The following is a 26,971-nucleotide window of genomic DNA, read 5'->3' as shown; positions in this document are numbered from 1 at the left end:
TTTACAGATAATACTGACAGCATGAAGTGTAGATTATGTTATTGGCGCAACCAAAGTTTAAATTGTTGGGAAATGTTAAAAGAGAGGTAGAGTCAAAATAGAACTTTAGTACACTGTGTGCATTTAGATATAATTGAAATCTGCTGCTTATATTTGGGATTTTGCCAAAGGCAAGGATTATCTTCTTCACTTGTCTGAAATGCCTGTCCGTATCACTTATATTGCAAGTGCTCCGTAACTTTGTTGGAAAGTACATTGAAGTATAGCAGGAAATACAAAGGATGCGCATCTAGTACATTGGTTATTACCTGAAGTTGCTCAGCAATGCAAGGTAAGGAAAAAACACACACTGAAGATTTGCATTTGTGAAATCAAGTCAACTTTCTCTACTTGCTGAATGTGCTGAAGTGTTCTAAAGTCAAATCATTTGATTGATCAATTAAATTGTACTTTTTATGAAATTTGTGTCACATGTGTTTTCTTCATTTCTCGATAAAGTTTTCATTTGTTATGTCTTTCCTGGTTTTTAAGTCCCCCAGACACCCCAATGCATAACTCGCTTAAGTAAGCCAAAAGGGCTCGATTAAAATCCATATTAGCAATGCCACACTGTGCAAGTTTTTAAAAAAAAAAATACTAAAGAATAAATGACCATTTAATCAAAGAATATTAAGCATGGTTGTGCATTTGATTTTATGGTATGATTTTTTGATCCTCATAGCATCATCATAATTTTGCTATGTGATCAGTCAATTTCATTTTGCTCTAAGACTACATGAATCTTTTAAAACTGTAATGTACTATTTCCTATACCTTTCCCCTTCAAACAATATTGTGTGGGAATATATATTATTAATCCATTAGAAGCAATTAAAAAAAATGTACTCTACATATTGAAATAATTGTTTGGGTCAGAAGATTACGCTGCCTATAAAGCAATCTGACCTGCTTTAAAATAAGAAGTTCTGTTATAGTGTAGGGGGCACCACAGCACAGGTCATGCATTAGGAATCCCCCTTGAAGGTAGAATAGTATAATGCTCTCATGTTATAGTGAAAAAAAAATACAGCCTATAAAATGGGTGGATTTCTACAAACGGTACTTATATGTTAGTTGGGCACCCACTAAGCTATTTGCGTACTTTTCCGCGTCCCTTCGCGGGGCTGCCACACTTCGGGCTTGGTGGCTCGCTGTGCTCGCCACACTATATAAAATCAACTCCATGCCTGCATGGATAGTGGGGGTATGAGCGTACTAACTATAGTGGGCACCCGACTAACATATAAGTACCCTACAAACTTTAGATTTCTTACATTCATTATAGCGATATATATAGAGCTGGAGTTCTTAAAAACTGAAAAAGGGGGGGGGGGGGGATAAATTAATGTTGAATCCATGGTTGAAAATTTGGGAATCTTTGGTTCTTGTATAAATGATCTCTGACTGTTATCTAAAAAATTTTAAATACACAAATTGTGCTTAACATCCTCCCCCTTCCAATATGTAATCAAAAGCTATTATCATTTTTTATGAATTTTGATTATAATTAAATATTTAGAAGCTTCTAAAAGGGGGTTTGTGGGTATCTGGAACCCCTTCCTTAGTGTGAAATTGTTGCACCCCAAAATCCTTAGCCTTCTGCCAAATCAGCCTATTGGTTTACATGGCATTTTACATAACTCATATTTTACTCATTTGTTAAAATATTCAGCCTACCACTACATAGCAGGGCTACAGTTGCCCCAAATCTATTTTAGGGTAGGTCTACATTAAAACACTGGCATCTGCATTCCAGCACAACTTTTTTGTGTTGTTCCATTAGTAAAGAATACACTGCAGTTGAGTCGCCTTATAACATCTACTATTCAGTTTAGAAGTAGCAGCTTCAAATTAACATGGGGGTATTCAACTGTCCCCACAAAATTTTAGCAAAAAACCTGGGGTATCACTGCAATTATTGCCTGATGTTTCACTTCAAGCTATTCAATAATACCCCATTTTTCTTTATGAAAATTTCTGTTTTTCCAGGGAAAAAAGGGCATATAAGGCCAGTTGATATTCAGCATTGCCTGCCTAAGGTACGCAAAGCAAAATCCATGATAAATAACAACAAAGGGAACAATTGAATATTCCCCAGAGGTTGTAAATTTGAATGCAAGTTTTATTCCAGCACTAGTAGGATGCCATACATAGTGTTCATTTTAGCACACATGATCTTTGAAAACCCATGCAGTTCCCTTCCCTGCCCTGCCTGGCGTGTCGCTGTAATGCTTATAGCACAGTGTGGTCTGTATATCAGAACTAATATACAAACTAGACCAGTGCTAGAAATGCTACAGCAGACAGCGACACCCCAGACAGGGAAGAGAAACTGCATGGGTTTTGAAAGATAGCGGGTTCTAGAATGAACACTAATACAGATGGGAGAAAGTTCATCAGAGGGGTGTATTTAACCCAGTGATTCCCTTCTTTCTCTAAAAATATTGCTAATTTACAACATCCTACATCACTGCAATAAGTGGCAATGCACAATACCCCAATACAGACATATATTACATGATAATGCATATTCCCCAATAGAGGCAAAACCTCTAGCCATTTAAAGCAGTGAGCCAATTAGAAAGAAGATGTGAGGCCTGCACAGTAATGTTTACGTTTAGAAGTTGCCCTGGTACCCAACCAGACATGGAAACTGAAAACAGATTACAATAAACCATATCAACAGCCTCTTCATAGTTAGATTATTGCCAATTTTCATCTGCAAGTCGTTTTGAAAACTGAGCCCAGATTTAGGTTTAGGCTATTCTCTGTAAATTTATATTACAATACCAGGACATATTCTAATCCATTTGGTAATTGTCACATTTTAAGAATTGTCCTGACCATCCCTCAGTATTAAATATCTATTTGGCTAGCTCTGTGCTAATCAATTACGATACATGCTCAAATAACTTCACTTCTAATTCTGCAGTATTCTGCACTGAATTTAGCAAAAATAGCAGAAGTTCTTGAGACAAGTGCTAATAATTGGTTCAACACAGCGCACTCATTTTAAGAAATAACCCATTCAAGGGAGAGGGAAAAATAAAAATGCTGAAACAATAGAGGTCAGCAGTAGCTGACATTTCCAATGCAATTATGTCCATATTAAATGCATGTCAAGATAGATTTTTTTTTTTGTTCAGAAGCAGTAGTGCTACGCAGCATTCAGTGTGTCTGTAATGTGTACAGTTTAACAACCAGAACATTGCAAAATCTATATTGTGTCCATTTTTAACCAGTAACCACATGTTTTGTATTTATTCATTTCTAGAAATCAAATCAATATGAAGCATTTTGTACCTTTATTCAGTCAATAACCTTATTTGGATTCTCATAAATGTTAAACAATAAATTATATTAGAGTTCCTACCACGTACAGTAGTATGTCTTTGGGTTGATGGTGTGCCATGGACATCATATGGCCCAAAAATCTAATGGGGCCTACACACAGGGCTATTTCAGGGCATATTTTAAGTGATCTAACTAGATCGCTTAGAAAATGCCCCTACATTGCTCCGTGTGTAGGGGCCATAGTGATAGCGATGTGTGGCACTATTGCCTGGCTATTAATATCCAGCATGATGGGTAATATCTAGTAAATCACCGGTCAGGGACAGTGTTCTCACTGGAGAATACTGGCCCTGACAAATCACTCAGCAAATCCCCTCATGTGTATGCCCCTTAACAGTCTACATTTTATTATAGAACATAAACAACCCTAATATTCCTTTTCCTGTAACCAAATGCCAACCCTATGTTGTGAGGCAAGTCGCTTAATCCTCATCTATGCACATAAACAAGCACAGGCAAAATTAACAAGGTCACTGAACCCTACCTTTACCAGAAATATCAGTCCTCATATGGCCATTTCTAGAACTGCATAAGCACATGTTTTTGCAGCACTGAATCAACAGACTCTACAGTGGTTTTTTTCTCATAAAGAGCAGCAACAAATGGAGTGCCTCTCATTCAGCTCCAGCTCTCGCTAGATCCCCTCCACTGGCGAGAGCTGGCATAGAGGCAACCCATCTGACGGGGATGCACAAGCGTCTCACACACACCTGCATCCCCATCACTTGTCGGCGGGGAGCGGAATCCCTGCCCATCTCCACTTTAGGGAGCTGAATCCCTGCCTGTCTCCACTTCAGGGACTTGGTGGTGACATTGTGATTACATGTAACTGCTGTGACTTGTGGGAGTGTCATGGAGTCTGCATGTATTGTAAACTCTGTGCGCTTCTGAGTGATGTGTATGGGGAAGGGTATCCTGTATTTGTAGAACTTCATTAGCTTAAGGGAGTAAGTCAGGCTTCTGCAGCTGACCCCCCAATGACAACCACTTGGTGTACAACTCAGAATCAGTCCTATTATCTGAGAATGCTAGTGGCACTTACCCGCCTCGTTATGACTGGAGAAGTAGAGTGGGGGGATGTGCATACATTCTGGCAACATGCAATAAAGGCATGTTCATTCACATGTGGTTCTTGCATAAGTTGTAGATATATCAAATCTTGGGGTGAAACTACCAACCAATCAGCTCCTACTGTTACTGCCATTCTACAGGCTGTGCTTGAAAAATGTCTGAAGATGATTGGCTAGTGCTTTATCTCTCCCCAAGGTTTAACACTTTGAGTGCTCAAAATATCCGCTAAAAAGGCCAGTGTCCCTCATAGCGACTGTTTTTTTTAGTATAAATAAATACAAATACAGCCAAGTCAATTAATTGAAGTTTAGTTAAATATTGCACAAAACAAAAAAGAACAGTCGCTGTGAGCGCTGCTGGCATTTTTTTAGCGGCTAATTTGAGGCTCTCTCACAGCAACGTTGGCACTCAAAGGGTCAATACATCTTTTGCTTAAATAGGTATTCATGGCTAATATTCATGGCTTGTTTGCTGCAACTAGAGTGCCCGTGAGTGTGCTTGCTTATGCAATGTGGATAGCATGGTACACACATTCCAGTGAATGAGTAGCACCAGAGGCGGATTAAGCATGGGGCAACAGGGGCGGTCGGCCCGGGGTCCCCACACCGGTACTGATGTCACCCCATGCTCGGGCAGCGGGGTCAGGCAGCGCAGACGGGCAGGGGGTCCCTGCAGTGGGCAGGGCATTCAGCGCCGGAGTCCCTGCCACGGATGGGAAGTCTGCGGCAGGGTCCTTGCAGCAGATGGGAACTAATAGGCAATACTGCTACCAGTTCCCATCTGCTGCAGGGACCCTGCCACTGACTTCTAATACACTGCAGGGACCTTGGCGCTAACTGCCCAGCCTGATGCAGGGCCCCCCTGCCTGCCTTTGATGCCCAGGTACCAGCCTCTCCTGGGGGGGGGGGGGTGTCTGTGAGGGCCCCCACAATTTTGTTGTCCAGAGCCGCTGCAGACCTTAATCCTCCCCTGAGTAGCACACATGCAATACAGTATACACATGGCTGGTGAAATGTCAGAGTACACTGTGTATGCTTCAAATTGAGTACAGATCTGCAGTTGGGTAGAAATGCTCTGTTTTTGGACAATACAGTATGTGTTTATTTTTTAAGTATTTATAATATGCACATTTTTAGTAGTATCTATTTGCATACAGTAGTTGTACAACATTTACAACATTTATTTATTTTTGCTTGGAAAAAGAAATATTGTTAGATATTTGTTTCTACTTTTCTAAATACAACATTTCTAATATCCCGTCTTTCAAATACATTTAAAACCATTAACATCTCAACATTTTTCTATTTTATTTTTTAATGAAAGTATTATATTGTATTGTAAGTGCATTTGCTATAGAATAGCTATTGAAAACATGACGTGAAATAGTAGACAATAAGGAGACTTTAGTGTTTTTAAATTGCTATTGCTTGTGGGCAAGTATGATTTCTTACCTGTTAGTTTGTATCTATTTATTACAGTAATGGGCCCAGTTGTTTCCCCACGTGACTTCTAAAATAAGCCATCTGTAACGGCTCTGCTCATATATTAGAAAAGTTATATGCTCCGGTTTAAATTTCTTTATGTACGATACAAACCCAATCAAACCCTTTTGCCCTCGAGCAATAACCTCAGCGTGACCTAAAGACTTGAAGTATTGTTTAATCATGGTACATACCATTCTTTACAGTTCATGACAACATCATCACTTTTGTAGTCTTGTAAAAAAAAATGTTTTGTGGTCGAAGACTAAACTGTTCTTGTTATATTTTTAAAAAAAAACAAAAACTCAAAATAACTGAAGTAAAATATATATATTTTTTGTTAACATGAAAATAACATGTATTTGACCACTTTTATTAAGTAAATTCAGCTCTAGCGAGGTAACTAGCTTGAAATGTGAGGAATATAATGGCAACAAGCAACACAATGTTGTATACTGTAAGATATTAAAGTATATTTAGTCATTCTGACTTCATAGCAGGGCAATTTGTTCTCAAAATGGGCAAAACCATGCTGCACCACAGGGGGGATGTAACATGTGCAGAGAGATTTAGATTTGGGTGAGGTGTGTTCAAACTGAAATCTAAATTACAGTGTAAAAATAAAGCAGCCAATATTTATCCACCACAGAACCCCAGAGTAACTCACCCAAATATAACTCTCTCTGCTCATGTTACATTTGCCCCTCCTGCAGTGCTGAATGGTTTTGCACATTTTGAAAATACATTTTCCCAAATCTTAAACAAATCAAAAAATATGGAATCATATTTTATGTTGCAAAGTTGCTGACATTTATATGTTGTACAATTAAGTATTTCTTAATACAAGTTTCTTGTAGATGAGCTACTGCTAAGTTTAAAGATTGGTGCCGGATGCCGGCCCGACAGTTGGGATTCCGATGGTCAGTATATCGACATCGGATTCTTGATGGTTCAAATGCCTGACAGTTGGGATCCAGACTGACAGGGGCTATTCTCCATCGTGAGGTTCCACAACCCCCATAGATGGAGAATAGAACCTGTGGCCAGTGCAGCGAGCCTGTAAGGGGCTTTTTTTTTGTGCACTTGACCCCCTGTCGAAGTACCAGCGGTCGGGATTCTGATGTCGGTATACTGACTGTCGGAATCCCATCGGTCGGGCCATTATACCACACCCCTTGAAAGTGGTGTTCTAGAAAGGCTTTGGGGACACTCTTTCCACCACTACATTGCAGAGAAGAGCAGAGCAGAGTGGTGATTAGATGTTTGTGCATATACATGGTATCTAAATAGAGCTGGAAGTGATCCTGGTATTTATTATATTTTTATTAACAGTTTCTTGTATAGCACAGCATATTCCATTGCACTTAAGTAGCAGTCCCGCCTCTCTTGGAGTGATGGCTCATACCTAGAGTGATGGAAATGGAAAGGTGAAGCTGTACCCCCTTACCACATGGCCACGCCCCTTTTGTCAGACTGTCCCTGTCAGACTGCCCCACCTTGTCCAGCCCCCATATTTTTCTAGGTATAAATTTTATATGTGCAGTCGGTGATTTAACAACCTACCGACCTTACATGTTCGTTTGTGTTTGGAGCCTAGCTGTGGGAATTGTTTGCAATGTGTTCAATATGAAAAAGCTAAAAAGTGTCATTTGTGGACACATTAAATATTTTCAAAGAACTGCATGGTCACAAAACTAATGAATTAAAACGCTTCCTTCATCATGTTGCTTTCATGTAACTGCCAATCTTCACTGTCCCCTGTGCTCTAATCTTTTGTCTATACCAGCATTACTGCCAACACCAGCTGGCCACACATGGGATATGTTTGACAGCTGCAAAATTCAAATGCCAGGTTCTCGAATTGCATTTAACTCATCTCTGTGGAAGATCGTCTTTTTGTTAATTATTTGACAAGTTTCATGCATGCTCGACTGTACAACTTTTAAGATTTTATCTAAGCAACCTCTAGATACCCACGCATCATTGTCCATCTGCATACCATCCCACTGCTCCTCGCTGATTATTGAGAAGACTAACAATGTTCCCAAAATCTCATCCGCTATTCCTGCATTGATATGTTTCTCTGTGTAAGGAAACATCGGGGGATTCTGCCAAGATTCAGATTTTTTTGGTCCCTCAGGTTTTGTTTAGTTAAAATAAAATCTGTTTTAAAAGTGTGATGTCACGTTTTGATTTAGCATCTAAACGAGGCCATTTTGCAAAAAAAGAGAGAACCCATTTACAACAATGTTTTAAAGCGTTTTAAAAGTTCTGCACAGCTGTTGCAATTAAATTGTTTTTTTGAAGGCCCTGTAAACCTATTAAAAGTAATGAGCCATCATTTTGTGTAATAGTTTCTTATGCTCACTGAGAAAACATCAAATAATAAGCATAGCATTGGATTGATGTCACATTTGCACACACTGATGCCAGTGATGTTGTTATAAATTTCAAAACCTACAAAACATACTGTAGTACTCAATGAAAATACATATTACCTGTCACACAGGACTACTCTGCTGTAGAACTGGTGCTTAAAGTGTCATCTGCAGATCATGTGTTATTGGTTGGAAAAATATAACATTCAGACATGTAAGTCAGAAATGTGAACTAACATACTTGACCTCTATTAGTGCAGCCTTGCTGAGTTACGTTGTGTAAACCATGTGTGGGTTATTGGACAGAAGAACATATCCTGTTATTTTTAGGTAGCCTTTCACACCACATTACTGCTAGTGTTGGTTCACTGTCAGTCTTGGGATGGGTCGTAGTTCACAAAAAGCTTGTGTGTGAGGTTGTCTGAACATGATGTAAGCAAGTGCTTCGGAAAAAAAAAATGAAAGCCCAAATAAATTTTTTATTATTCAACATTGAGAAATAAGTGCTATTCTAAGTTTGTACAGATGGAACCGCTGTCATTAGAGCAGCTCCTGGGGATACTAATGCCATCACCGTCCGCCAGGAAGGGGGCATGCACGCAAGATGCATGTGCGTTCCAATATCCCAGAAGCCATCGAGCCCTTTCCCCGCTCCCTGCCCGTCTCCCTGCTCTGCCCTCTCTGAAGTGAAGACAGGCAGGGAAGCACCATGTCACCTCTTCCTGCCACCCAGCTGAGTGTGACACGCAAGTGAGTGAGAAGTTTGCGCATCCCCTCCCCAGCCATCAGCCGACTGCCAGCTCCGCCAGAAACATTGCCATGACGAGCTGGGTGGACGGCTGTCAGGGGCTCCATCTGTATTCTTTTGTAGCAGTACATTTGCGTAATACAAAATAAAAAAATGCAAACTTATGAGAGCAATAGCTGGAGGTGCTGTTTGGCTAGTCTACTTAAGCTACTCTGGGTAGGGTTGCACTGAACAGTAAACAGACTAGCTTGTCAGAGTGCTTCTTAGGTAGAAAAAATAGTTCTGTTCTCTATTGTTGGGCCCAGGAGTAAATGTTTGCTGACTGTTTTAATTTTAATAGATGTTCTACCTTCAGGAAAGCCTGACATAAAAAGACTAACCTTGCAATCGTTGGAGGTGGACTGGTGCTGGTTCTGTGACTTACATGTGTAAATTGTGCAAAGTCCCTTACTTTTGTGTCAATTCAGCCAGATAGTTCCACATTCGACCAATACATCAGTTTAAAAGTGGCTGGCATGACAGTCAAGAAACTCACTCAGGGACACCTGTGATGAAGGCTCATCTGTAATGGTTAGCATTACTGCCTCACAGCACTGAGGTCATGGGTTAAATACCCACCATGGCCCTAACTGTGCGGAGTTTGTATATTCTCCCCATAGGTGGGTTTCCTCCGGGTACTCTGGTTTCCTCCCACAATCCAAAAATATACTGGTAGGTTAATTGGCTTCCCCAAAAAAATTAACCCTAGAATGTCTGTGTGTGCATGTACATGTGGTAGGGAACATAGATTGTAAGCTCCACTGGGGCAGGGACTGAGGTCAAATATTCTCTTTGTAAAGTGCTGCAGAATCTGTGTACGCTATATAAGAAACTGCTAATAAATAAATAATAAATAAAATAGTCTTTAGTTGGTGGCGTCCTCTTTTGACGTTTTTAGTAAGGGAGCTTGTTTTAAGAAATATACTTGAATTTGGTAGTCCCTGTTCAACTGTAGTGGTTTAAGGTTTTAGTCCAACCTTTTTCTGGTACAGAAACCTGATAAGGACCTGTTCTCAATTTAAAAGCTTTAAAATTACCCCCCATGGGTGAACAACTTCAAGATGGAATTCTTTTCAGCTGTCTTCAATATTATGGAAAATAGGGGAGTTACAGTTATTTGATCCATACAGTCGATATCTAAGATGTATGTTCTCTGCACATTTCCTTCCATCTGGCTACCCTACATTTCCAAGTAGAGGTAGCTATTGCTGTTGTCAGATTCTAAGAGGTATCTGTCATCAGCTATCTCGATAATCTTCTCATGATGGTCTTGCTAAGTCATTAGAGATAGAGGCAATTTTAGAATTGCATGGGTAGATTATTAACTACACCAAGATCCTGATTCAGGTTTGCTAGACAACAATTTGTTTGTTGTTAGGGATTGGGGTATTTTTTGCATTTTATAATTAAGTCCTGATGTCTACAGATACCAGTGTAGAGGCTGGAATGGCATTATCTAACCACATCTTTGGAACTACAGGTTGAGTATCCCGTATCCAAAATTCTCGGGACCAGGAGAATTTTGGATAACGGATTATTCCATATTTCAGAATATTTTAATATTTCAAGGATGTATTTAGAAGTATCTTGCATTTATGCTTTATAAACACATCAAGCACATGAAATGCACACAAATATATTTTATTTGTTCAAAAAACAAGGTTTCAAAACATGAAACAAAATTTGTGTACTTTCTCAGATATTGAATTTGAATGCCAAGCAATCATTTTCTTGTACATATATAGTGCCAGTTATATATCATGTCCCCAGTAGTGCTGTTACAAATGTCCCCAGTGAGTTTTTAGCAAAAAAAATAAAAAATTTAACTTTCTGGAATGTATGGTTTTCGGAATAATTCGGATAACGTATATTCGGATACGAGATACTCAACCTGTATTGCCAAGAGTCATCAAAGTTTTGAACACTGTCCCAATTTGTCTTTCTGAGTCCTGTGACGTTGGAATCCAGAATGACAAATTAAAGCCGGGGACTATGAAAGTGATTGTCACATGACCGTCCAGACATGAAGGCTGTCATAATCTGGAAAGATTGTATATACAGGTGGAGTATCCCTTATCCGAAAAGCTCGGGACCACAAGCATTTTGGATAAGGGATTTTTACGAATTGGGAATTTTTTTTAACATACTTACCTGGTCCCAAGTATCCCACAGCATCCCCCGGCCTCCACGGTGGCCTTCAGGATCTTCTTCAGCGGTCCCAGGGTGCATTGCGCAAGTTTGCAGGCGCACCAGTGATGTCACCGGTGTGCCCGTGCACCCACGCAATGCACTCCTGGGACAGATGAAGAAGATTCTGAAGGCCGCCGTGGACATTGGGGGACTTTGTAAGTATGAAAAAATGGTAAGGGTGGTGGGGGGGGGGGAACAAAAAACTAAAATCTGAAATATTCTAAAAAACTGTGGTTTTTGGAATATTTCAGATAACAGATCTCTGGATACAAAAAAACTATACCTGTATTAGTTATGGCATCACGGATGGTGTAATGGTTAGCATTACTGCCTCACAGTGCTGAGGTCATGGGTTTGATTCCCACCATGGCTGTGCAGAGTTTGTATATCCTCCCCGTGCTTGCGTGGGTTTACTCTGGATACTCCGGTTTCCTCCCACAATCCAAAAATTTACTGCTAGGTTAATTGGCTTCCAACAAAAATCAACCCTAGAATGTCTGTGTGTGCGTATACGTGTGGTAGGGAATATAGAATGTAAACTCCACTGGGTCATGGACTGATGTGAATGTTCAACTATAAAGCACTGCAGAATATGTATTCTTTATATAAGAAACTAATAATAAATAAATACATGTGTGTTATGTGGCAGATAGCTTAAATAATGTAAAAGTCTGAAAAATGAATATAAACTGTATAACAAATCATCTATAATAAATCTTGCATTTTGTTGTGTAATTTTGCCTGAATTAATCCCCCTGTGTTAATTACTTTTGTATTCATTCTGATATTCCTTAAGAACTATATTACATTACAGCATAACAATGCAGCTGTGCTGCTTATTTCACAGGCTTCAGTTAAATCATTGATTTAACTGCTTTACAAGAATAGCTCTGTTGATTATTTTTCTCCCATTATTTGCTTGGTATTTTCATTAGATTAGACAAATTACTAATTTTTTTTCTTTTTCATATCTGACCTGCTTGAACAGGATCCAGAACTGGTGCGCAACATCTGCCGCTGGGTTAGACAAGCTGTCAAAATTCCTTTCTTTGCCAAGCTGACCCCAAATGTCACAGATGTTGTGCAGATTGCAATGGCTGCACAAGAAGGTAAGTAATAAATTGTGACACTATGTAGAGGCCATGTGAAATATCAGGTCCAAGACAGTTTGATGATGAGAATGTTCAGGGGAAATATACAGTAATAAAGATATATTTACTCTGCAATGTTTTTATTGGTACTTGTTTCCTAGCACGGCCACACCGATTAAGATCGGGGTGGTCGTGCTGAAAAAAATCGGTCGGTCGCATCGCATGCGATTTGGTCGCATGCGATGCGATCGACCGATCCGACCGATTTTTGACCCGATTTTTTCATTAAATCCAATGTAAATTGGGTCCCTGGGACCCAATTTTACATTGGATTGAATGAAAAAAATTCCAAACCCCCCCAAATTGAAGCGTGTACACAGCGCCCCACGATAGACGGCAACCCGAAGCGTGGCGAGCGCAGCGAGCCCGCGAGGGGCGGCGGTACGCGTCCTCCGACCTTTTCATGCCCTACTATCCACTAGGGCGTGGAGTGAGAATAGAATAGTGTGGCGAGCGCAGCGAGCCACCGAGCCCGAAGCGTGGCGAGCGCAGCGAGCCCCGCGAGGGGACGCGGATACCTTCACAGGTAATCGCGTCCCTTCGCGGGCTTCACAGTTGTCGGCGTCGCCACGGACACCTGTGAAGCCCGCGAAGGGACGCGTTTACCTGTGAAGGTATCCGCGTCCCCTCGCGGGGCTCGCTGCGCTCGCCACGCTTCGGGCTCGGTGGCTCGCTGCGCTCGCCACACTATTCTATTCTCACTCCACGCCCTAGTGGATAGTAGGGCATGAAAAGGTCGGAGGACGCGTACCGCCGCCCCTCGCGGGCTCGCTGCGCTCGCCACGCTTCGGGTTGCCGTCTATCGTGGGGCGACGACGGGGACATTTTTAATGTGAAATGGGTCATATTGACCCATTTCACATTTTTTAACATTTTTACACCATTTCAATGTTAAAAATTTTTTTAACATTGAATCCTATGTAAAAATCGGGTGCATCGCGTCGCATCGCGTCGGGACCAATGTTAATGGTCCCGACCGACGCGATGCCCCCGATATTTTACAGTTCCCGACAAGATTTCAATGTTAAAATTTTTTTTAACATTGAAGTCAATGGAAATATCGGGGGCATCGCGTCGGTCGCGTCGGGACCAATGTTAATGGTCCCGACCGACGCGATGCCCCCGATTTTTGTTTCCTAGCCGGCAAAATGGACCTGATTTCAAAGGAAATCGGGTCCATCGGGCTAATCGTGTCCCTTAATTAAGGGACACGATTAGTTACGATTGTGGCCGTGCTAGGAAACAAGTACCTTTTTATTTTTTTTCTTTAAATACATAAATTGGACGATAGAGCAGATTCACCACAATAGTAATAAAAATAGCAATATAAATAATAATAATATTCATATAAGCGCAGGGCTGGTGGATTAGGACCTATACTTTTAATGAGCCAAAACCATTTCTGTGCATAGTGCAAGTTATGTATATAATATTTTCATATGACCATCTTCTGAAAGAGCTTGCAGTGGAAGCTACTGTAACCCAAAAACTCTCACTTCAAGGGAGACAAGACAGATGTAGCTCTGTAGCCAGGATATGGCTGGCTTCCAAGGGCAGGAAGTGGGGTGGACAGATGAGTAGAGTCACAGTGGAGATCAGAGCAATGTGAAAGATGGACTGGGCCACATAGAGCACGGGATGACCAGGGTCCTTCACTAAATAATTGAAGACTGCAATCAGAAATTCAACAGTCATTAAATAGTCAACAACTCCCATGCTAGAATGTCTAGACCAGTGGTTCTCAAACTCTGTCCTAGGAACCCCACACCCATCACGTTTTCAAAATTATAACAAATAACGTCTCGGAATATCTCACTTTGCATGTAATGTTATAAAAATGAATGATCTTTTGCACGATGTTCTAATTTTCCAAGTTCCACCTGTATATGGATTTACCCATTGGCGGCTACTCAGATTCACCATTTGTCTACAAATACAGAACCAACGAAAGCACATCGACCAATAATTACCATTCTGAGTATCTCTATGTCCCACAGCATGGCTATCGGATGTAAGATGCCAAAGCCATTTTAACTGTGTACAGGATTGTAATAGCAAGCTGTGACATGCCCCTGAAATAGTTGAGTGACCTATATGTTGAAGTCACCACGTCCCAGTTATTATTTACAAATGTTCTCTGACTGTGAAACAGTTTGCAAATAAATCTTTACTATGACTGACAGCATAAGCCCATCAAGGCACATGCGCAATGTGACTAAAGGCACGCCCAGTAACAGAAAATCACCCCACTGCGTCCAAGTCTGAATGAGGCCCTAAGTTCTCTACTACACACAGACATACAGTACTATGTAAGGAAAATGGAATATCTTAGAAAACTGCATATATTCATACGACATGCTGTATAAATCTCACATACAGGGCTTGATTAAGGGATCCAGCTGCCCTAGCCTAATTATTTATTTATTTATTAACAGTTAATAAATAATAATAATAAATCTCACATACAGGGGATCCAGCTGCCCTAGCCTAATACAGAAGTGCCCCCACCCCCACCACTTTCTTTTCCCAAATTCAGCTAAAAATCTGTAACGGGCTTGGGCTTCAGCTCCATTCATATTGCCACTTACCACACTAGCAGTGCTGGCAATGGTGACAGTTGTAGCAATCACTTCCTCGGTGGCGGAGCCAGCCATGGCTCTCATCTTCTGTGTCCCTGCCTCGGTGATGCCAGGAATATCTGCAAGCATTGCTGCACCCAAAGTTACTTGGGTAGATCTCACGGGTATGGGTCATAGGGTCAGCAGTATGAAGGTGGACATACATTAGACAACCACTAAAGGTAGACAGAGCTTAGGTTAACACATGGTAATAAGTCGACACGGTCGGAAGGTTGACACAATCATTAGGTAGGTCGACAATGGGAAGGTCGACAGTCAGAAGGTCAACATTATTTTTAACTTTTTTTTCGTGTCTACGTCGACATAAGTTGACATAGACACCATATCAGTGTTCTCCCTCCACACCCTAGTTCAGGCATTCCCAACCACGATCCTCACGTCACACCAACAGTGCAGGTGTTAGTGATATCCAGGCTTCAACACAGATGGTTTAATCTGAATCACTCAGGTACTAATTAAGGGCCTTATTTTGGTTCATTCTTTCTGACAAAATCCTTCTTAGATGGGCAAAACCATGTGCACTGCAGGTGGGGCAGGTGTAACTTGTGCAGAGAGAATTAGATTTAGGTGGGGTTTTACTTCAAAGTGAGATCTATATTGCAGTGTAAAAATAAAGCAGTCAGTATTTTCCCTGCACAGAAACAAAATAACACCCAAATCTAATTCTCTCTGCACATGTTACATCTGCCCCCCTGCAGTGCACATGGTTTGGCCCATCTAAGAAGGATTTTGTCAGAAAGAATGAACCAAAATAAGGCCCTAAGTCACCTGTGCTCAAGCCTGGATATCACTAAAACCTGCACTGTTGGTGTGCCTTGAGGACCGTGGTTGGGAATGCCTGGCCTAGTGGATGGTAGGGTATAAAATACCACCTGCTTTTGACAAAAAATGTAAAAAACTCATGTCACTTTTGACTGTCAACCTTCTTATTGTCGATAACTTGTGTTGACCTTCTGACCCTGTTGACCTTCAGCCTGTCGACATAAGCCCTGTCGACCTTTAGTGATCAACCTAATGTATGTCAAACATCATGCTGTCGACCTACAGTAGCAACCGTATCCCCATCTCACAATATTTTACATGGCCCCCAACTCTGGCAGTACCAGAAGTGCTCCCATACCAGTGCACTCTATTGTTCCAGCGCTGCACCCCTCCAGGACCCAGCGCCCCAGGCTGCATCCTATTCCGTCTATTGGTTAATCAGGCCCAGCTCACAGAATATTAATCCTGCCTTATACAATGGACATAATTCCATCATATATTCCAATATGTTAGCAAAAGAAAACATCATCTCTCTCAAGTAAAATAACCAAAGCATTTAATTAACGGGCAATTGAATAAGTGTTGCAGGGCAGTTGGCCTCGGGTTAGTGGCCCAGGACCAATTCAAATTATTTATGATCAATGTAATAGACAAAACCACCACTTGTGGCTTTCCATCATAAAGTACTTTATGTAGACAAACAGAAGCTAATACTGCCCCTCGCCACATAACTGAACCTAAGGAGGACTTGCAGTACAAACACAATTTAGTTTAATATTTTTCTGAATTCCCCAATAAGAAACATTTGGCCTAAGGGTGCCGGGAAAGACACTCCAATATTCCGGGGTGCTGTTATATAATAAAGATTGGGAACCACTGGGTTAACCTGTTATTATATCACGAACATACAGTACTGTAGCCATGGTAAATGAAAATCTGTTTTATAAGCATGTGCAGGGAGTAATGATTATCAAAGCAGTGAGCTGAGGCTTGGGGCAGGGGCTCAGATCTTTTCAGAACCTCTGTCTGTTCTTTTGCCATTCTGTTTGAATTCCAAAACAAAATAAAGAATAATGCAGAAGAAGCAATAGCTTGTTCTGCATAGGAATCTTATGTTTATTATTATACTGGATGATACTGGGGTTTACATGTTTTTACATTTGTTGATCACTTTTTAACCCCAGGAAATATGTATCGATGGAACATCCATATCACACTCTATCTATTAGTAGCTGCAACAGAAGTTCTATTAATCTAATAGGAATTCACCTTTGAATTGAAGGACTGGAATCTAGATCAGGGGAAGCTCATATCACAAAGGTGTGATATGAGGTGTGACAAAGCGTCATATGGTGTGTACACACGGTCAGATGTGCCTTCAGATCGGATCGTGGATAGTATCTGAAGGCACATCCGATTTGCATACAAGTCTGACTATATAGTGCAGATCTGCACTATATAGTCAAGGCAGACAAGACTTTCTGCCTTGCGATACGTGAACGCGCATCGGAATTGGATCGGGATCTGAAGGGTTAAAACCCTTGTGATCTGCATCCGATTCCGATCCGATGTTGACTATATCGTCAACATCGGAAGGCATAAAGTACCGTGTGTACACACCAATATTCTAGCATGAGGAAATTCATAATCATTTCAGACCATTAAGCTATTCTTGGTCCTATCCCCTCCATACACTGATGTACTGTATTGCCGTGTGCACTGTGTCCATGCTCCACTACTCTGCTATGCAAACCAGCAGAGAACAAGAGATACAGTACCTGCAATGTTTTTTAACCTTATGGCCAAAGCTATCCTGGCAGGAGAGGGCTTCCAATCTGAACTCTTCCTTAAAAATTGCCATTAGAGGTAAGTTCAGTTATCCCATGCAAATTATAACAGGGGGGAGAGGGCAGGAGCAAGTCCCTACTAGGGGGTTTATTCTAGTTCATTCTTTCTGACAAAATCCTTCTTAGATGGACAAAACCATGTGCACTGCAGGGGGGGCAGATGTAACATGTGCAGAGAGAATTAGATTTGGGTGAGTTTTTTTGTTTCTGTGCAGGGAAAATACTGACTGCATGATTTTACACTGCAATATAGATCTCACTTTGAAGAAAAACCCCACCCAAATCTAATTCTCTCTGCACAAGTTACATCTGCCCCACCCGCAGTGCACATGGTTTTGTCCATCTAAGAAGGATTTTGTCAGAAAGAATGAACTAGAATAACCCCCTAAGTCTTTTGTACACAATATTTCATTGTACAAACTGTGTTCAGCTTTGAAAGTTGATTCATACTGTATCACAAGGCTAATAAGTGAACATCATTTTCTGCCCCCTTCTCTTTAGCCAAAGGCATCTGAAGATAAGTATTGTGTGACCTTGGGGCTGTGCAGAGGTGTGATCCACCCAGCAGCCTTCGTATTAGATTTGTAAATATTGGAAAACCAAAATGAATGAATGTCACATGACATGAAAGGGTTAACTCCCTGCAACTCTATTTAAAAGTAGAAATCGATTATAAAAAGTAACCCCACTAAATATTACGTATAAGTGCATTTTTTTTCTGTTTTTTTTTTTCTTGTAATAAAAAGCAATTTTAAAATGTGACCATAATAACTTGTGAATGTGCAGTAAATAATAATATTAAAAAACAACATTAAATGAAGTCATTAAAAAGTAATTCCAAGTAAAACCAGAGGAGTGCAAAATATACAGTATTTCTCTTTCCTCAAAACACATAACGGTTGCTTCCGGTAGATGGATTTCTTCTGTTACAGTAAAGCTAAAACCACAATCATGAGTGTGAAATGGTTATTGGCAGTGAAAGCTACACTTGATTCTAAACAGGGCAGAAACTAGGATATTCCCCACCCGATCCAAGGCAGTCATTTGGATCCATTCCATTTCCCACCACTCGGCATGCACATGTGGATATTATACTTGAGGTATGCAATCCCTAGCCCCTCTTCCCGCTAGTTGCACCCCTATAGTAGATTGTAAGTAGAACAATGATGATGATGATGATTACTGTATTATTAGGTAGAGTATGTGAACAAAATACACATTGTTTGAAAATCTATATGCCACACATATTTGTACAGTATATTTTCCTTGAAGTCTACTACTAATGTGAAATCTTATGCTGCTTTCCCACTGCCAAGCCGTTTAAAGAACCGGTATTTTTAAATGGTATTTAAAACGGTATTAGCTTTCACATTGCAGTAGATTACCATTTTAAATAACGTTTAAGTACCATTCACATTGCAGTAATACCGTTTAAACCCCTCATGTCCCTGGTACCTGTCCTGCCCCCCCTCCCCCATACCTGCCAGCTGGTACCCTCGCTTCCCCCCCTGCCCTGGTACCCCCTTCCCTGTTACCTGGTACCCCCCTCCCCCCTGCCCTGGTAGCTTGCTTCCCCCCCCTCCCCTGGTACCTTGCAGCTGGTACCTTGCATCCGGGCAGCGGGGCAGCATGGTAGGCAGGGTAGGAAGTGGGCATTGAAGGGCTCCTAGTTGGCAGGTCCCAGACTGATTTCTGAAAGCATCATGCAGGAGGAGGCTGGTGCACAGACAGCGGGGGCACTGGGGATCCAGGCAGCGTGTATGTGCTCAGGAGGAGGAAGCGGAGGAAGGTCCATTAGGAGATTGTCATTTCATCGGCAGGGGTCCCTGCCGCGAATGGGAAATAGCGGAGCCGCTCATTAAATATGTGCATATTTAATTAACGGCTCATTAGATATGCGCATATCTAATGTAGGGAGGGGGAAAACTACTGTAGGATCTTAAATACCGTTTAAGAGGCATTCCCACTGCCTAAAAAACGGCTTTGAAACGTGTAGGACTCTGCTTTTTAAACGTGTAGGAATACAGGTTATCTTTAACCGGTAAATCAACTCTGGCACTTTCCCACTGCAGCTTCAAACGTTTAGAAAGGGGGAAAAAACGGCAATATACCGTTTAAGACCTGCAGTGGGAAAGGGGCATCATTCTTCTTATTATTATTTGTATTATCGTTTGTTATAATTTTGTTGTTATTATATGTATTATCCTCACTGTATAAAGCACCAACATATTATACAGGGCTTTACATTGAGAGTATCACAACAATACAATGACATGAAAAAAGTTAATGAAATACAGTAGGGGAAGAGATTTGTTTTAGCAGGAAAATATATGATTTCTTATGATGTAACATCAGAGGGTTAAAACATGTTCTCTCTCACAGGTGGTGCAGATGGTGTTACAGCAACTAATACGGTCTCAGGACTGATGGGACTTAAAGCAGACGGAACACCATGGCCTGCAGTTGGAAGAGGGAGCAGGACCACATATGGTGGCGTGTCTGGTAGGTGTTGCCCTTTATGTTCGGAGCTCTTCCTTAAAGGCTGTTCAAGCCTCAGGGGGTCCACGTTAGAAGCTCAGATGGCATGTTCACTGTAAGACACAATTCTCTGAGCTCAATCCTGGTCAGTGCGTTTCTAATAATTGTGACAGATGGAACATATTGAGTGTGAAGAGTCTGATGTTGCCCTTTCCTTAATACTGGAACCCAGCAGTATAATAGCAGAGTAAGGTCAATGGGAAAGAGCCATTGCATGACCTGTTCCATTTATACAGTTTTCTTGCTGTTACATTCCGCATTTTAGAAAAATCTAAATTTGAGCATCAGTGGTCACAGACGATTCTTTCCCTTCAGACACAGAATCCAAGTGGAAATATTTGAAATCATTTTCTGTTAAAACAAACATTTCTCAGTTTGTATAATAGAAATATCTGGAACAGCAAACGCATTCAGACCACTGCTCTTTTATTACATGTTTTACACTTCTGCTTTGGTTTAATATAATGAATTCTTATTGAAAAAGTTTAGAAAGATGGAAAAATTATGCGCATATTAGTTATTGCCTACAATACAATAATTACACACGGAAAATGTTCTGCATAATTTTTTTTTTTGCGCTACTAATACATTTTTCTTGTATTTAATAAATTCAGCAATAATAGACTATAGTTGACTTCTTTAATTAAAAGAGCTATCTCAGATGTTTGAATCTAGTGACTAGGAAACTGAGTTTTATGGGACTATTCAATCTTTGCCGCTATTTTTTACGGCAGAAATATCGACACTCACCTATTCAATGCTGCTGTTTCCAACAGCATTGAAGGTTTTCAGATTTGGCTTTTATTAAAGTTGTATCTAAATTGACAGAAATGGCTTCTTATTGTCAAATTTGCGTCAGATTCCGAAAATTTAGCAATAGTTTCCTACAAAAAGCAGCCGTTCCGACACTCAACAGTCAGAATATTGAATACCAACTGTCGAGTCACAGTTGGAATTGGTCGAAAACGGTCGTAAATCGGAAACATCCCAATAGTTGGATTCAGGATTGAATACTCTCCTTAAGCTTACAATTACTGGGAGCTAATTTGCTCTCAGGGGTAAATAGTAATTTCTACCAATGTCAACTCAGGTTCTGAGATATATTAGGCAGTAACTCTTTCAAGCCAGCCAAGGTAGCTGGTGACATTTATCAAAACTGTAATAAGGCAGAGGCAGTTCATGACTTTTTTAGGCCTATGTTTGCTGAGGTAAGTATAATGGCGGTGATATTTACTCCTTTGCAAACTTCCTCCTTGTCACAAAAGCCCCTCTACCATTCTTCCATTGAGGCATACAATCCCACCCCCTGTTCCTTCTCATTTTCATTTTTTCTCCATTTGAGAGGAAACTCTGCACAGCGCATACATACATTGTTGCCTCCCACTGATGATGCCAGCAACCCTTTTCACAGACTAGTCACATTAGTCACACACTAGGAACAACACTGTGAGACACTTCTGTGTCATACAGTGCAACAATGACTTTTCCCCACTGAACTCTTTCATTGCAGCTGGTTAAGAGTTGCTCTCCTAACTGTTCCTGCAGCTTTAATTATCTGTTGCTGTAGCTTTTACCAGACTGGGTACATACTTATCTGAAAGATAGGCTGCCCAGCCATTCAACCCACTGGTCAAAAAGAGTTGAGGTTACAAAAAGTTTTCAAAAAGAGCAGGGCAGTAGAGATCCTGGCCAGGCCAAAGTATTTCTATAGGGGCTTGGCCTAATCACCCTTAAAATTAAATATAGTACTTTCAGCGCCTCCCTGGCCACACTGCACCCATGATGTGTACTGAGCGATCTGTGCTCAGCTTGCTTATAGGCAAAACCCCACAATCTTAGCAGGAAACATAGTGCAAGCACCGTCTTTACCTGCAGGCGATGTCAAGGCACGGTACCGCGCATTGCTATCGCTAGGGAGGCATACACATGGAACGACCTCTGCTTCATTACTAAGCGATCTAGTCAGATCGCTAAGAAATGGGTCTGAAATCGCCCCATGTGTATGCCCCTTTACACTGGATTGCATTAGTAGCATCTAATTTATGTAAATAACTTCCATGAAGCCTCTTAATTAATTAATAGCACCACTCATTATCCTTACTAGCACCCTCAACATTACATTAATTTACCCACCAAAACATAGTACAAAACAGTTTTACAGAACAAGTGATCGTTAAACCTATGAAAATGTAAACCTTGGCATTAGGTCTAATCATGTGTACATCTCTGTATGTTGTACAAAGATTTGTCACTCACATGTGATAGAGCCAGTCATCCTGTTCTACAGATTCCCCCAGTTCCTGGTTCTGCTCTCCGTTAACAGGTAGATCAGGGGGGTGGCATCAGTGATCTGCCATGTGTGTCTTATAAGGCTGATCACCACAAGCTGATCACCATTTAAGGAAAGAAAAGTTAATTCAAATTAACCCCAAAGCGCCCCACCCCCACCTCATGCGGAGGTGATTGGAGACCCAATACATACCTCCATCCTTTCAGTCATATGAACATTTCAGGGACCCAGCTTTCTTGCAAGCTTCCTTAGATAATTGATACATTGCTGCTCTGTATACAATTATTGCATTGCCAATTAGAGCAATATTATCACATCACATCTGTATTCTCGATGTGGATTGTGATACATTTCTTTAGAACAATTGTCAGTTACAATATCAAAAACCTAATTTTTTACTCTGGTGAGCTCACTCCATCTTATTATAATCACAACAATCCTAAGTGCAGTAGGTGAAATGTAGATATAGCATGGTGACATGTCTTGTTCTCAAATAAGTAGTATAACATTGTATATACATTTTTTACACATCACAGCACAAACGTCTGAAGAGATAAATACTGGTTTAAAACATACCAACCTGGATAACATAATGTAATATATTAACCAGAAAAAACTATTGTGCAACATTTATTTAAAATTTAAAACAAATCACAATATTTTATTAGTGCAAATATTTAAAAGAATCCATAACTATGTTAAGATAGCACAAGTCATTGCATAAAAATAACCAAGACACACCTAGATACTTTACCAACTAGTTACTGACCAAGGGCTTATTTTAGAAACTACCCAACCATCCAATACTAATAGCTATAAAAATCAGCTGCATCCTCTATAAGCATAATGTATTATAAGCATAATAAATGGCATATTCACTGATTGTTGTGAGCTCTCTATTAATTTCCAAATTGGCATAAATATAGGGATTAGCAGTGGCAAACGCAAGATTTCATGGGTGTTTGTGTGTGTATGTATATATATATACACACAGAGGAGGCTCCTGCTATAGGGCTGCAGGGCTGCAGCCCCTCCAGCCGCTCAAACAGGCTGTTTTGAGCAGCTTTCAGCTCAGTCGCCCAGTGTGTATGGGCCTTAACACACACTGTGCCAGCAAACACATGCACTGTGCCCAATACACACTGTGACCTTATACACACATTGTGCTCCCACACACACATATACACACACACACACTGTGACCCCATACACACACACACACACACACACACACTTTGTCCCAATACTTATACTGTAAACACACATTGTGTTCATAAGCTGGACCCACCCTCAGCACCAGTCAGCCTCCTCACCGCTGCTCTGCCTTCGTCTTCTACCCCCCTGCTGCTGCACAGTCCTGGAGGCTAAACTCCCCTACGGCTGCTGTCCTGTGGGAGCTGGGTCCCATCCCCGGCAGGAGCTGGGACCTGTCCTCTACTCCAGCGGCTACCGTAGACTAGCAGGCCAGTACACTGAGACCCTACGCGCTACCAACCGGGTTATGGAAAATTACATCTCTAGGGTTCCCAATCTTTATAATTGACCAGACAATTTAGGATAACCATTAAGGATGCAGGACTAGATGCTTTTTTAGGAGAGCAAGGTGTTATTTATGTGGCTGTGCCCTTAATTTATTATTTGATTTTTTTAAAGTAATTTATAACTACATGTTTTTTATTGATTACAAGGTACTTGTGTACTAGCACCGCACCCATCGCAGACCATAAGGCATACTATGGTATGCGATGCGATGTTACGCGATGGCAGGCAATATTATACAATTTTTAATTGTATACCATCCCATTGTATGCCATTGTATCGCATATACAATGGTATGCGATTTAAAATTGTATAAGCACCCTAATGGGTTTTTAAATGTTAAAAGTGCCCCCTATAAGATAATTAAACGTGATGGGTGCTTAGTATGTTAAAAGCACCCCCAACGGCACCCTCACTATGAACGCCAACCCGAAGTGTGGCGAGTTCAGCGAGCCCGCGAGGGGCGGCGGTACGCGTCCTCCGACCTTTTCTTACCCCCACTATCCACGTCGGCGTGGAGTTGATTATATATAGTGTGGCGAACGTAGCAAGGCGAGCACAGCCAGAATACATGTAAAGTAATACGCGTCCCCTCACGGGGCTCGCTGCGCTCGCCACACTTCGGGCTCGGTGGCTCGCTGCACTCGCCACTCCATGCCGACGTGGATAGTGGGGCTATGAAAAGGTCGGAGGATGCATACCGCCGCCCCTCGCGGGCTTGCTGCGCTCGCCACGTTTCGGATTGGCGTTCATAGTGGGGGTGGCATGGGGGTGCATTTAACATTGTAAGCCCCCATTAGGGTGCTTATACAATTAAAAATCGTATAGGGGGCTTATACAATTTAAAATCGCATTGCATCGCATCACTGTGCATCGGGTGTATGGCATGCAATGCGATTATATGTCGTACGACTTAATATCGTGGGTGCCATGATAATACACAAGAACCGATTACAATACTCCTTTACACTGGACAATAACAAGCACAAAAAGAGGTAACAAACTTTTATTCTACAGGGAAATAGGCATTTGATACATGAAGATAAGTAGGGACATGAGGATACTGTATATTCAAAAGGTTACAATCTAAATTGATGCAGACGGGGAGGGTTATTTTTAGGATTAGGCGCTAGGGGAAGAGTTACTCTGCAGGATGGGGGCAGGTTTGGGTTAGGCCGCTGAAGAGAACAATTTGGGGTTAGATTTAATCCTATGCTAATCCCCTACTGTACTGTTCTATGTATTATATTGCAGCTGAGAACAATAGATTATAATAAGCCTTGGTGAGCCATGGCTCACCAGAGAAGGATAGTTGAAGAACGCTCCATCTGTATGTGGCATCTCTGAAAAATGTCTCTCTCCACTCCAATCTATCCTCAGTGCTGCAGCTCGGCTCATTTTGCTACCAGACGCAGTATATCCACCTCACCTCTTCTATAAGCCCTTCAATTGCTTCCCTTCTCATTTAGAATCAAATTCAAGCTTCTCACACTCACTAACAAAACTCTCACCCACTCCTCTCCTATTTATATCTCTGGCCTCATCTCCCTTTACACTCCTCTAAAAAGTACACGTAAGGATTGACCACATCTACTTTTTAGATGATTTTTTTTTAAAAAGATTGAATTTTACCTATGTGGATTAAACAGCAGCAGGAAGAAAGAGTGCTCGAGACAGTTTGGATTAATTGCTTGGTATATAGACCCTTTACACTCCTGTCTGTCCTCTTTGCTCTGCTAATGCACGCCACTTCTCCTGACTACGGATTACTTCCTCCCACTCCTACAGTACCTTCAAAACTTTTCACTTGCTGCTCCCTACCTCTGGATTTCTCTACCTCTCTCCTCAAACTTTCCACCTCTCTACAAAAAAAAAAAAAGGTCTCTCAAAACTCACTTTTTCACCAACCCTGCAAATCTCAACTTAACTTTCTGTTCCTTGCTTACTGTCTACCACATCTGTGTCACCCCTGTTTGTCTGCCCCTCCTCTTTAGAATGCAAGCTATCATGAGCAGGGCCCTCTGCCTCCTCATGTGCTATTCTTTCTGTTACTTAAACCATCTTTATCAGTTTTCTGCCAAGCTGATACCTATTGCAGTGTCCTCTGCTGATGCAGCTATGTCTATGTACCCTGTACTTGTCCTCTATTTTATTTAAATGTTAGTCGCTGTATTGCATGCTGTTTGCGCAGTGCATCCTTGGTCTGAGCAGAGGTAGCTATCAATCAACCAAATATATCAGCTGTGTGTGTGTTTTTCTACAAGGCATTACCAACAGTCACAGTACAGATGCTGCAGATTCATTCATTTGAAATTAGAAATATTTCTTCAATATTTACTTTGAGCAGCATATGCCATTCAGTGTAAAACTTTGGTTCCTATAACAAGCTTGTATGCATAATGCTTTAACAGCAAAATACACTGATAGCTGTTGTTTATCAATGTTTTAGTGTTTACCATTAATGCTTGCAGAGATCGAAATGCAGTTGCTGCATGAAGTCAGCACATTTTCCTAGCATTTAAACAATTTTATGTGTAGTACATCTGTATTCTAGGATTAACTCCTTATCTAAAAGAACCTTATTGTATAGAATGGAATAATATTATGCAAAAAGACAAGTTACTTTCACTACCATATAAAAGATATTTTTATCCTTTAAATGATTAACAAATTGAGTCTCTTTTAGGCACGCATCTTGCTTTGCTGTCTTCCTATAATCATTGCTGGTACTTATGTATTATCTGGACTCCCATGTTAAATGCACCCCATTTTTTCATACCCCTACTATCCAACTACGCATGGAGTTGATTTTATATAGTGTGGCGAGCGCAGCGAGCCACCGTGCCCGAAGCGTGGCGAGCGGACGCGGTCTCATAAGAAAAATGGGAGTCCAGATATTACATAA

General features: G+C 41.0%; 1 protein-coding gene across 1 annotated transcript in view; it reads left to right on the top strand.

Moving 5' to 3' along the window:
• Positions 1 to 26,971, top strand: part of DPYD (dihydropyrimidine dehydrogenase) — a 1,077,189-nt gene that overhangs the window by 734,583 nt on the left and 315,635 nt on the right. Inside the window, exons 17-18 of the mRNA XM_083157059.1 lie at positions 12,289 to 12,409; positions 20,082 to 20,201. Coding sequence (XP_083013185.1) covers positions 12,289 to 12,409; positions 20,082 to 20,201 — 241 coding nt within the window. The remainder of the gene's footprint in view (positions 1 to 12,288; positions 12,410 to 20,081; positions 20,202 to 26,971) is intronic.

Source organism: Crinia signifera, chromosome 8 (assembly GCF_055691185.1).
Source record: "Crinia signifera chromosome 8, ASM5569118v1, whole genome shotgun sequence".
Taxonomy (NCBI): domain Eukaryota; kingdom Metazoa; phylum Chordata; class Amphibia; order Anura; family Myobatrachidae; genus Crinia; species Crinia signifera.
This window is presented reverse-complemented; position numbering and strand designations above follow the sequence as displayed.